This window comes from Drosophila obscura, unplaced genomic scaffold (assembly GCF_018151105.1).
Source record: "Drosophila obscura isolate BZ-5 IFL unplaced genomic scaffold, ASM1815110v1 contig_192, whole genome shotgun sequence".
Lineage (NCBI taxonomy): Eukaryota > Metazoa > Arthropoda > Insecta > Diptera > Drosophilidae > Drosophila > Drosophila obscura.
In genome coordinates, this window is record NW_024542781.1 from 2,535,994 (window position 1) to 2,549,586 (window position 13,593).

At 47.1% G+C, this 13,593-nt stretch overlaps 1 protein-coding gene across 2 annotated transcripts in view; it reads left to right on the forward strand.

The window, feature by feature from the left end:
- The window catches only part of LOC111065467 (proteoglycan Cow), a 40,257-nt gene that overhangs the window by 20,332 nt on the left and 6,332 nt on the right, over nt 1-13,593 (forward strand). For both annotated transcript variants that reach the window (XM_022353666.2, XM_022353667.2), the window contains exons 2-5: nt 7,638-7,701; nt 7,908-8,010; nt 8,142-8,534; nt 12,867-13,015. In XM_022353666.2, the coding sequence (XP_022209358.2) occupies nt 7,638-7,701; nt 7,908-8,010; nt 8,142-8,534; nt 12,867-13,015 (709 nt within the window). The remainder of the gene's footprint in view (nt 1-7,637; nt 7,702-7,907; nt 8,011-8,141; nt 8,535-12,866; nt 13,016-13,593) is intronic.

Consider the following 13,593-nt stretch of genomic DNA (forward strand, 5'->3'; position numbering starts at 1 on the left):
TGTAGAACATCCTTGAATGCGAAACCAAAGCGCGACATGACACATAAAGAGGGCAAACAGTAAGAATGGAGCCATCTCACTTGGCAATTACAGAGCCACAGAGATTAAAAGAGGAGCAGCAGCAGTAGCTGGAGGAGGAGCAGGAGCAAGAGCCGTACCAGATCCGGAACACAAACAACAGCCTGGGGGCTACGCAACGCCATCAAAGCAAATAAAATACAAAAGTTATGATAAATGCAGATGGAGCATAGCTTAAAGGCATTATTGCCTGCCATTTCTCATCAGTTAGCATCGACAGCCAAAGAGAAAGAGAGAGAGAGAGAAAGAGCGCGAGAGAGAGACAGGGAGATACAGTGGGACTAAGAGAATGAGAGAGGGATAGAGTCAAGCAACAGCCGACTTCCGGGTGACGCCGCCGCCGCCATATTTGCAGGGTTGTAACGGCTGACAGGCAGCAGGCGATGGGCGACGGGCGACGGGCGACGGGCGACAGGATGGGTGCGGGTGCGAATGTGGCGTCTGAATGGCTTGTAATGAAAACAGAAACCAGAGAGAGAGAGAGCACAGAAAGTAAAACATGATTTTCGCTTTGCTTTTATTTTCTATTAACAGCGAAGAACCACCCGCCCAAGCCTGCCTGCCTCCCTTCCTGCCTTCCCCCTGCCGCCTTGTGTGAACGATGAGTTGCAATTTGCAAAGTTTTTGTTTGCCCTGGCAGGGCCGTAGCACTGCCTGACGACGGTTCCTGATGTAACTCGGAAAAACTTCATTTTCCGCTACTTCATTTGAGTTTTGTATGTTTGGCGCGACAATTTTTTGCCTGCTTTTATAGCGGTGTGGGGGTGGTTGGCGTTGGCGGTGGCGTTGTAGGTGGAGGAAAACTGGGTACAATTTCCGCCCTTTACTCACTTTTGCACTTTCCCTTGATGCTGTCTGGGGCACTTTGTGGAGTGAGTCTCTGTTTCTAGCATCCTGCCAAAGCTAAAGTGTTTTTAATTGTCCCTCGAAAAGAGAGGGCGCACCAGCCACACGTGTGGCAGCCATCAGGAGTCAGCCATGAGGATCGTAGCAATGGCAATTCTCTGCTGACCGGTGTCATTTCCAGCTATCTGGTTTCCTGGCAAACTGGATAAACTCGACAACTGGCCAGCTCCTTCCTGGCAATCTCTTTGCCAGACATCCGCTTTGACCTCGCCTCGCCTCGCGTCGCCCTCACCAGGCCCTCTCCAGGCCTCGCCCTGCTCCTAATGACCGCTGGTAAGTGCCCCGATTTGTGCAGTGCACTCCGTTTGACCAGAACTGCAATTAACTAATTGATTGAACTATTCAATCGGTGAGAATGCACGGCACGCTATGCCATGGCACTGCCATGGCACTGCTGCCTGAATGAATGGGTGTGGCCCGATTATTAAGGATTTGGGCGAGTGAGCATTTAACGCTCCACTCAGTGCTATGCTATATCTGTGGCTTTTGTGGCGTGGCCGTGCTACATTGCTCATTGCATGTGGATGCCGAGTTGAAAGCTTTTAAATGCCCCGCCATTAGCCATTACAAGGGCAGTGGGAGTGCGAGTGGGAGTGGCCCGAACAATAGCAGAGACACCAACAGAGACAGTTCCTATTTCTGGCCAAGTAATGCCTGACTGATTAATGACCCAAGCAGGCATTCAGCTGTAGTCCCTATAATCGATTTTCAGTAATACATTCAGTCTGGTGGTCTGGTGGTCTGCTGGTTGGCTTCCTCTTCCTTCATATCCGCCTGAGCCAGACAGAATCTGAATCCCCTTTGCATCTGACTGGCGAAGAGCTTACCACCTTTATCCGGGCTACATCTTGCCACCTGCCACAGTGTTTATGTGTCCAGATTTGTAATAAACTTGTTCCAATCTCTGCCTCCTCCCCACACACACACACACACACAGACTCAGATAGTCTGTGTTTCTGTATTTCCGGTTCCCAAATGCAGAACACATAAAAAATCGCCACAATCGGATGGTAACTACTACCCACAACACTTTTCTCTTGGGATTCGCCATGGATGCGGCTTTTTAGAGTGTTTCTCTGGTGCGCTTCTGCTCTTCTGTTCCGCACAGGCTAATAAATGCGAAGTGCAACAATGTATCTGGCGGATACCGTGTATCTCTTCCACATAGGTAAGCACAATTCAGTTGGCTCTGTTGTCCCTCCCGCTGCCGTTGTTGTGGCTGCTGCTGCGGCAGTTGTTCTCGCTCTTCCTGCTGTTATACTAGTTGCAATTTGTTGCAATTTTCTACGTTTTGTAGTCGCTGGTGTTGCAAATGTTTTATGACTGCAATGCGGTTACCCTTCGACCTCTGCCTCTTAGATGCAGCCACCGCAAAATGCATTTATGATGCATAAACATAACGCCCCAGCGACACGCCTCGCAACTGCAACTGCAACTAGGCCTGGGTGGAGGCCAAATGGTGGATATGTTGCACTGAGCACTCAACACGGGGCACGTTCCATGTGGCGGCCATTGCCGTGTTTCTTTTTATATTGTTGGTGGCACGGAGCTGGGGCTGGGGCAGGTGCATGGCATGCCAGGGACAGGTACAGGGACACGCCATGTTTTATTTAATGTAGGAATCATATAATTTTTTTTACTGCCTCTGACACAAATATTTGTCCTGCAATTTTACAATTTTCCGTTTTAACGAATCCATCGCCGCCGTTGGGCCAGCGGCAGCACCAACAACACTCCAAAGGCCGCTGCACAGGCCGCACACTCCACACGAATCAGCAGTGTCAACCATCAGATTTGACAGCCGAACGTTATGGTAATTTAATTAACCATTAAAATGAGATTATTGTGTAATTTATGCATGTGACAGCGTCCCTGACAGCTCTTTTAATGAGTCTCCAACTGCGCCCATAACTAATAAGGCCAGGTGCCGCGGAATGGGAGCAATTAACTTGCCCATCAGGAAGGCGTCGTGTCTGGTGTCGTGTCAGGATGGGTTTGGAGATGGGGATGGGGTTGGGGGCTTTCGACCCCTGTTTGCATTGACATCTCCTGACACGTTTGCCATTTATCCCGGCACCTTCGAACGGCTCGAAGAATGCAATTTCCTGCCCGAATGTCCTCTCTCGTTTGCCACTTGGCTTTGGACACTCGAAAAGTTTAGCATCAGCAGGAAGCCAAAACGAAAGCCCAATCCCAGTTCCAATCCCCAAGTCAAATGTAAGTTATATTGATGGATTGGCACGCTGCGCCCTGTCCCAGGACATCCCGGTGCTGGCCTCATGCTGGGGCTTCCTGCTGGGGCTTCCTGCTGCGGCCCGGAAATGTGCCAGGCCAGGCCCGGACAACCGGCTTAGAGCTATCCGGGCGATGGGCGATGGGCGATGGTGCTGTCTGGCGTTACCCATAATAGTAATAGAAATTGATTTACCATTTTGTGTGCACGAAAATGTGCAATTTATGTGTCCCCCCGCCGTTCCTCGTTGCTCAGCATAGAATAGATGATAACCTCGGTGGATTGGGGACAGGACATGCACATCGTGTGGACGGGACGGGTATCTATATACGTATAGTAGATTCCAACCCATCTGCCACGGCTAATGCATTTTTCAAGTGGACTGCATAATTCAGGAGGCGCATCCAGAGTCAGTTGGTCATTCCGCTGGCCACAAAAGAGCCTGGTCGGTCGCATTTAGCATATCAATACGAGTAGATGCCGTCGATCTCTTTCGCTCTAATTGCCGAAAAATAATAATGCTTTTGCAACATCATCATACCGCTGACCTGATCTGGCTCACATCAGGGCTCTGACTGTTGCAACCGCGCCGCTCATATTTGATTGGATTGCACAGCAGCAACCGGATTGGGGCACGTGGAGGGAGGTAGGTGGCAGTGTGCAGTGTGCAACCGCATCATTGCCAGTCATTTGATGTCCGCTGAATAATTTACAGCGGTTTCAAACCGAACGAACAACGCCCAATTCCATTTCCCCCAATTTATACTGCTACAAAAGTACGGGCATTATGCAGGAGATGGGAAATGCTTGGGAGGAGGGGGGAGAGAACATGAAATTGTCGATTTAATGCGAATTCTTTTCTATTTTCCCGGCTTCCCTTTATCCCCTTGCCCTCCCTTTGGACTCCGCTGATTGCATGTGGCAATGAGTTATTTGGCAGGGTATAGAAAATGTATGGCAGCCCATCGATTCCCAACGAATTAATGCTCGAGTGGAACCTAAATGGAGCACAAAGGGCTTTGGGCTCGCATAGATAAGGAGCTTAAGCCTTCAGTGGGAGAGAGATATCGATTTCCATTTCTCCAGATATTCGAGCGACTTACAAATTACATTTACATAATGCAACCCAAAATTGACAGTCCGCTCGGTCGCTGTCACTCTCCTTGCCGCCGCCACCACCCCCAGCCCGCACTGAGGATGAATGGCCAAGCTACCACAGAAAATGTTGGAAAATAAAGAAAACAATAAAGAAAATTGCTAAGAATTGCAGAGCAAGAAAAGCTCGGGCGAAAACAAAAGAAAATGAAATAAACCCGCAACGAAAACAAAGTCGTAAATTCAATTTAAAGCTTGACAGATTGCCACACTGCGGTGGCGGCGGCGGAGGCGAGGACGAGGGCGCACGATCGCAGTGGCATGGGCGTGTCAAAATGGTGCAGCTGCAACGTTGCAACGGCAACCAGAATGGCTCCAGTAACAATGGCCGCTTTTATCTTTGGCCCAGCAAGCCGCGAAAAGTATTTGCCAGGAGCAGAAAAATGAAACCCTCAGATGCTGACTAGGAGATGGGTTGGGCCTGGAGGGCCTGGAGGGCCTGGAGGGAGCATGCACTCCCCAGTGCATCCGAATTAGGGTCAAGTTTTGCTGGAAGTCCGTGGAGGCACTCGGAAGGCGCCGCTAGAGAACCCCAATTAAATGGGCTTTAATAAGCTCAGCCACTTAAGCAGTCAGAAATCTGGCTAAAGAGGTTAAACGGCTGGCAAACTTTGGCCAACAAGCTCCAAAAGATGGTGCAAGAAAGTAGGAATTTCGGAGAGGCAGAGGCTGAAGCAGAAGGAAAGTTTTGGCAGTGGAAGCCAAAGTGCTGGGCTTAAGTTGCAGCATTGTCCGCACGCTTTTGTTGCATTATGGGCGTTGGTGGCAACCCCAGGGACCACCAGCTGTGACCCAATTTTAGTGCTCCCGATGATGGGGCACTTTTTAAATATGTGAACGAGTCACACCACGGACCTGCCATGTCACCGGGCTCCATTTGCACAGACCCGTGCAAGTTTATCACGCGTGGGCGCCACCTTACCACCAAACCACAATAAGGTCAATCGCATAGCCACCGACAGCACCAGCAGCAGCACCAGCGTCACCGCAGCAAACGCAGCGCAATTAAAGCCAACAAATGGAGCACCACAGAAGCATCCCACTCAGATTCGCGACCAAGCCAATCAACGGCCCCAGCCGCAGAGCCACACACGCGTCAGCGTGGCAGCGTAGAAGCGAGGCTGTTGGCTGCAGAGAGAGTATTCAAGTTATAGGAGATACTCGTACCAGAGCTTCTCCCGGATCAGATGGAGACTCTCAAAGGGATACGCAGTGGACTGGCTCGGGGGCCGGATGGATCAGAGTGTGGAGCGGTGACCGCGGCCAGGAAACGGGCACAAATTGCGTTTTAACGCATGCAAATTGCCTGCGTCCACGTCCTGGACGAGTTTATTGCATTACAGACATTGCAAGCTGGAGGCGGAGTTGGAGGCCTACCGGCCTGCCTGCCTGCCTGGCTGTGTACCCTGAAATTGCCACTTCGCACTTGAGCTGTTGTGTATCGGTGTGGCGCTGTGGTTGGGTGCAAGCGAGAGGGTTCCATGATGTAGAGGTAGAGTTGCCATTTGTAGCCAGGTTCCGTATTGTCACACTACCCCCCTAGCCCAAAAGGGGCTCAAAGCTTTCAGCTGCCGCTCCAACTGCCGCTCCAACTGCTGTTCCTGTCGTTTTCATTAAGTCAACTGACATCAGCGATAGCAATATCAGCAGCAAAACCAACACAGAAGAACTAGTAACAGTAGAAACAGTAATAGAAGGCGGGCTGTGCATACCGAAGCTATATATACCCTTAACGAAATAACAATTGCATCTGGGATAAGAGTATTTATTGTATTTCAGGCTGATGACTTCAAAGCTGATTGAGGTAGACTCGATTTAGAACGTTTAAGCCAGACAGTCAGAAATGCGTTCTAATCAGAATACCCACTGTAAGCGTATACCAATTTCAATGCAGTCTTTCAGGCACTCCGCCATTGCAAAACTGTCAAGTCAATGTCGGGTGTGGGGTGTGAGGGATGAAAATTTATTTATATATTTTTTTCTTATTTCCTTTTTTTCAGAATATTTCAGCCATTTAACTATGCAAACTGTGGGCGTGGCAGCAGCTTATTGTTGCAGCTGCCGTAGTTGTTGTGTGCGGCTGTTGCGGATGTTGCTGTTGTTGCATCTGCTGTTAGTGTGTCATAAATTTTATAGACAAGTTAAATATTATGCATACGCACCATTGCACTTAATAACATTTCGGTTCGCCTGACAATGCTCATCAGCGGATGGGGCAGGGGCAGGGGCAGAGTGTGCCTATACATATATACTCGTACCATACATATTTGTATATGTATATGTATATACTGTAGTGTTTGTGTTTAAGCTGTGTGCTGAATTGAATTAAATTAAAATAAATCTCCTCCGCAGAGAGCGCAGAGTGTCGCATAACTAAGCAACGCAAGCGTATGCCATATATTTTGTTCACAATCAGATTTGCATATGTTCTCGCAGAGTTTGCTCTACATATAAAATGAGAGTACATATAGTAGTAGCTTCTGCAAAATAAAGTGCAATGTTTTTTGGTGACTCGATTATATTACTCGCATCATTAGTTCCATTCGTATGCAACATTTGGAAGATGGTAAGACTGCAATAAATAAACAAAAATTATGAATTATCTCTGCTTGTTGAAGGATATATAAAGCAGACAATACTCGGATACTCTAGAATAAGATGTCTCCAGGTAAACCCAAAAACAGAACCGAAACCCAATCTTAAATTTATGCAGTGAAAGTCTTAAGGCCCCCCGATTTGGTATCTATCTGTATAGACCCACTTTCAGCTCCATTTGCTGCCACAACAGATAAACTATTGATCATCATTAGAAACACCTACATATGAACATGACTCCAGCTCCCCCCCTCCTCTCTCACTCTGCTATGGAATAGCAGTGTTTGCTTTTCTACTTTCATTCATTCGCCTTCCCCCTTCGACACCCACACTGGCAATGCAAATGCTACACATTGTCCTCGGGCCGAGTCCTGGTGCTGGTTGGTATATGGACTGCCATTACGCATACGCCGGGTGTGCGAGCATGATATACACCTCACTGCGTCTGAATGGGTTCTGTATGGTTGATATATGGGTGTGTAGTCCCTGAATGTGTGCGAATTTCTGACAGACGTCAGTTTGGCTTATGTGAGTTTTGCATTTTTTATGCATTTAAATAACAAAATTAAACTAGAAAATATTTCACAAGCAATTTATGGTTGTTTTTTATTCTCTCCTTTATCTCTCTGTCTCACTCACTCTCCCATTCTCTCTTGCTGTATATTCACAGATTAACAAAAACTCGCAGAACAAGAATTTGGGCGAACACAAGCGCTGGATACATGATCCCTCAAGTAAGTAAACCAGAGTCCTGGTGCTCCACACACCATTGGGTCCTGCCTGGGGGCGGTGGCTACGGCCAATTAAGTTTTCAGAAAAGCCAAGGACAAATGGCCGGCAATGTGTTATCGCAGTTATGGCCGGCTGCAGGGCTCGGGACCTGCTCTGGATGGCACGGAGAGAATTAATAAATTAAATTGAAACACTCCTCTGCCTGCAGGTGACCTTTGCCGACCGCTGAACTGCAAGAAGCGTGAGATTTGCCTGCTGGAGGACGAGTACAGCGCCGTGTGCGTGTCCAAGAAGGAGCTGCACAAGAATCGGTAAGTGGGATCGGACTGGGGCCGCCATTATGGCTGTTGTTAAGCTTGATGGCCTAATTAAAGGAAAACTGAAACTTCCAACAACGCTAACCCCAAACCCCAAACCCCACCCCCAATCCAACCTTCTTCAGGGATGAGATAATCACCAAGGCCAAGTACTTGGAGGAGGAGGCCAAGCGGCGCGTCAATCAGCAGGATAACCAGGACAGCCAGGATGCCGAGGACCTTACCAATGATGATGAGGACAACAGCAGCGATAGCAGCACCAGCAACAATGCCCCGACCAATGTCCAGGCCAACGAGGAGAGCGACGACGAGGATAAGAGCCTGAGCCTGGGCGACGACGACGAATCCAAGGAGGATGATGTCTTCTACGAGAACAACATTGCCGGCGGCGATAAGCAGCAGTCACAGCAGCAGCAGCAGCAACAGCAGCAACAACAACAACAACAGCAGCAGCAGCAGCAGATTCCACTAGCAGGAGCACCATCCGCCATTCAGCAGGACGATGATGAGGAATTGGAGTGAGTATTCCAGTATTATTTAGCTGAGGACCCAGCTATCCGTATCCGTATCCGTTGGCTTTTCAATGGGATTTCACATTTCATTAAGCAAATTCTCGTCAAACAAAAGGGTTGAGGGTCACCTTTGACATCAAAAACGGGTCTCGCCTCGTGTATCGTGTACTCCGCTCCCCGTATCGCGGATTTGCCTGGTGGCCATGCTAATAACAAATTGTTTTATCGTGTATAAAAATTCCGCAATAAATTTACAGTGGTACAATTTTTAGCACGCAGTCTTGGTTGGGCCTGCAGGGCCCTGGCCTGTTTGTGTTTGTGCTGCTGGTTTTTTCGCTGGCGCTGGCATACTTCTGCCTGAATGGGCCGCAACGACAGCTTTATGGCCTTTACCCTTTGACGCGTGCCGTCGTCGTATCGTCTGACTTGTTCAGTATTATCGCTTTGACCCTAACCCAAATTGTGGAGCCACACGCGAACACTTCCTCAGACTCAAAGAAAGAGCAACTCGAGCCTTAGCTAGGGGCGGAAAAGGGTGTAATGCCTGCGGCAGGTGTGGCAGTGGGAGAGCCAGGAGAATGAAGTCAAAGTCGAGTCTGTGTCAAGGCCTGATTGGTTTCGCTTCCGAGAACCTCTCCAAACAGTGGAAAGGGTTACCATGTTTCCAAACAGCGATGGGAAGTTGTTGGCAACTTTCAAACATCGATTTCCGTTGGGAAAATGTTGGCCTGAAATCTTTGGGGCGTGGGAAGCTAGAGATACACATAATTTTGTGTAGAAATCAAAGAAAAATCAAGGGAGTACGTGCCTGACCCATGAGATACGGGATAGTTAGTTCACTAGGTTCCAAGCTCCTTTTTCTTCTATCCAAAGTATAATTTAAATGCATCCCGAGCATGAGCCATCAGCAACAGCAGAAACCCATTCAAAGACCAACTTTTGTGACAGATTCTCCCCTGCCGCCCCACAGGAAACCAGCCCCTCTTATAATCCATGACCCAAAAGTGCTATCAAAATATTTGGCTTGTTTTTGATGTTCATCCTGTTTATCAATTGTTTTCGTTTCAAAAAAAAAGTTTAATTTCATGCCCGGTGCTTGCTACTTTTTTTGTTGGGGTCTCCGCCGCTGTGGCACCACGAGCGAAAGTTTTTTCATACATCCTTTGATGGGGTTTTATAGAATGGAAAATTCATTTTCGGAATTTGGGCATACAAATTGTGGAAAAATTTCAGGGAATGAAGCGATGAATTTCTACTCCTGGCTTTTGTTGGCGTGTGTCCTGGAACCCCCAACAGGCGGTAGTAATTGAATTAAATCCATTTTCCAAACAGCCACGCCCCCTTCTGTGCCCCCCGGAGTGGCGTGCGTGTGATTGTCTGAGTGTAAAAATCAATCTATAGGCAAATCACGAGTCCGGGTCCCAGTGCTGACATTAACAATGGCTTTTGACATTTTTTCTATGTGCACGAGTTTTCTTTTCAATTCTGCTTTCACGGAAATTTCCCTTTTATGCATACATTGGTGTGCGGCTAGAGTATCTATGTCAATGGCATGAAATATGAATGCCGTCTGCGGAGTGTACCCCCCGTCCCCCGTCCAACGCTGCGGGCAAAATCAATAGTTTGATTCAACATTTCCTAGTCATCATCGGTGCCTGACAGGCAGTAGGCAGCTGGAGCTTTTGCTCCTGCTGCTGCTCCTGCCCTAGCTCTCATCTTTCCATCCACATGTCAGACAAAGGATTTGCTTTGGCAAAGGGGTCACTCCCTGCTCGAAAACGGGGACACTTCTAATAGAGCAGACCAAAAGGCAAGGCGGGCAGGGGCATAGGCAGGGGCAGGCGACACCGAATGCGATCCAGTCATAACTCATGTGTGAGGCGGGCATTGTTTGCTGTAACAATATGCCATGCCATCGAGCGGGTTTCGGAGCGGGGGCAAGTGGCACATAGTTCATCTCTCACCTCAGCCACAGCACAGATATTCCACTGTGTGTGTGTGTATGTGTGCGTGTGTGCCACATGCTGCCTGTCTCTGCCAGTTATTCGAAACCACTGAGCTGTTTTGTGGTCTATGCACATGAAGCTGTCGGCTCCAGCATCAGAAGCAGCAGCAGCAGCAGCATCGCCAGCTCAAAGGGAGTCCCGCCCCCTAAAGCCCAATTGGGTCGAAGGAGGGACATGGGCTGGGCTGTGTGGCAAAATTGAAAGCAAATATTTGAGTAAAAATTTACACATTTTTCATAGGGACACAAGGAAACGGCATGTGGCCGGCCATTTGATGGGCAATTTGTGCAAAGCAACCGCAGCTCCTGTGGCGGTCAGGCCATTCAAGTTGGCAGCCCAGTGTGATGATGCCTCTCTGCGAGCTCCTGTCACTGAATGTGGCCGAAACGATGAGGCATCGTTTGTTTCATCGCACAATTTATTCGTCTTACTATTTACTTGCTCCTAAGAATTTCATTAAATTTATATAAACAATCCGTCAGAGCGAAGCAAACAAAATCGAAGCGGAAGCGTGCAAAAGAACATGCGAGGGAATTTTTAATTAAAAGTGAGCCATACACACACAAACAGATAGAGAGAGAGAGAGAGAGAAATATATATGTAGGTATACGTTTTTATTTGGTTTTGGCCATTGGTTCGTTTACTTTGGCTCTGCAACGAAATTGGCTAGCTTAAGTGGCGACTGCATGCAAAATGTTGGACAAAAAATAACAAAAGGTTTACCCAACCGAACCACAAGCTCAAATCCAACTTTTCTTTCAATTTATTCAATTTGTCGGCTATTTTCTTTGTCCCTAAATAATAGTATAAATGCAATATTTATTGTTACATAAAGAATGTATAGTATTTGGACTGCAGAGCAAATACAAATAGCTGCATATGAGAAATTTAACAAATTAAGATTTCCATTTGTATTGCTGCCGAGCGGTAATTATTGAATGCTCTTTTTGGTTGAATATCACATGATTCACATGGCAGCTTTTAATTAATATTTTATATAGCAATACAATGTTCTAATTATGACCGCCAAATTGGAGCAATTATGAAGTTATTTTCCTTTCATTGTTCCGACCGTGGAGTATGGAATAAAAATATATGCCAAATGCATTTCATACGAGTACTCGTACAACCTGCAAAAAAACGGGGTAAAATACCCTAAATTACACGGAAAGCATTGAATATATTTCGGAGTAAAATTATGAAATATTTCGGTATATAGTGGGGGAAAAAGAGGTGTGTGTGTGTGTGGGTCTGGGCAATAAAAACTGATAAAAGCCTCAACCTAAAGCCTTTTTTAATGAATGGACAGCCACAGCAGAAACAGTAGCAGCAACAGCAACAGCAACAGCAGAAGCAGTCAGCATTGGTAGTGCCAGCAATTAATTGAATTAATCTTTTTTGTTGGCTTTTAATGTGGGTCAAAAAAGAGTGCCGCAAAGTGCTACTGTGGCGTAAATTATTTCTTGCAAATGGCCACACAGAGAATGAATAAAACATACATTGCTGCATTGATTGGCGTCCAATTATGATATTTCAGTTTAAATTCAAGAGTGGCAACAATAAATGCATCCAAGGGATCATGAACGTCAGGAACGTTGACGAGGCTTTTGCATGCACAAAAATTTAAACTCTAAAATGATAGAACATACATTTAATTTAATATGTATATCTAGAAGTCTCGTATAGCATGTGTCCTCTTCTGTTCGTCCTGGTGGCTTTTAGGCCATTCATATTCACACAGATATAGACATGTATAATACTCGTATATTTATCTAAATTATATAATTAAATTATATCCATTTTTCGCTCTCACTTGAAGTCTGTTGGCAGTTTAAATATTTGCACAAATTATTAAATTAAGTTTGAGGCAGGAAACGACCTGTACCTGTACCTGTATTCCTGTTCCTGTCCATGTCTCTGTCCTGTACAACCTCCTGACCAATCTCATGGCTCGACTGTTTGCCTGAGCGTGCGTGCGGCGCATATTAAATAAATATTTAAATAAATGTATAAGCAGAAAGATGGCTGCCGCCGGAGTGTCCTGCCTCTCATCTGGCCAGCAACAACATATTTCCACGGTGTGTGGGCCAGCCAGGTCTCCCGTTGAACCTACCTGGGGAGTCCTGGATAAGAATGGAAGCTGGAGAGAAAAAAAAACCAACGCAGACTTCATTTGCATAAAAATTAATTTTGCATGTCATCTATTTGTTGCTGTTGCGCCCTCTTGAGTTTTACTTTTCTGATTTCTCCCGACTTCTCGCCCGAACTGTAACTCTAACTCAACCTCTGCTCTATCTTTGCATCTATCATCCCCTTGTGTGCTCCCGTATAGCAACTGCAAGCCGTGTCCTGTGGCCAAGCCGACGTTCCTGTGTGGCGCCGACAACAGGACCTACTCATCACTATGCAGATTGGATTATCACAATTGCATACATTCGACAACCATACGGATCGCCTGCAAGGGATTCTGTCCCTGCAAGGGTAAGTCCTTTCGAGCAAACGGCAACACACACAAAAAAAGAACTGGAAATTCCGAAACAAATACAATACAAGCCAAACCACACCACACCACAGCCAAGTCCCAAGCCGAGAACTCCAGGGGCAGGCCGCATAATGAGCCTGAGCCTGAGCCTGGTCCTGAACCTGGCAAGCGGCCAGATTGCGACTGGCAATGGGACTGGGTATGGGGATGGGCCTCTCTGTCTGTGGACAGACTACAGAATAAATTGCATGCATATTTTGCGACAGGCTTAGGCCGCCCGCCAGTTCCCCAGCACAGCTCTGACGGGAGTTATTTACCCACAAAGGTATGCTACAAAAAGTGTACGGGTATGTGGTGGTGCACCCTCCGCTGCCGCTGGCAATCCGCGCGATTTATTCAAGTCTGGCAATTAAAAATTCCAATTACCAAACAAAGGCTTTTGGCCTTAAATATTTTCGCCGAGCATATCACTTGTTAAATATTTAATAGGCCGTCGAACAAGTAGCCGCCCATTGTGTTCCGGCGCCCATTGTGCTGTGCCTCTTCCACTCTCTCTCTCTCTTATGAGCAGATGGGA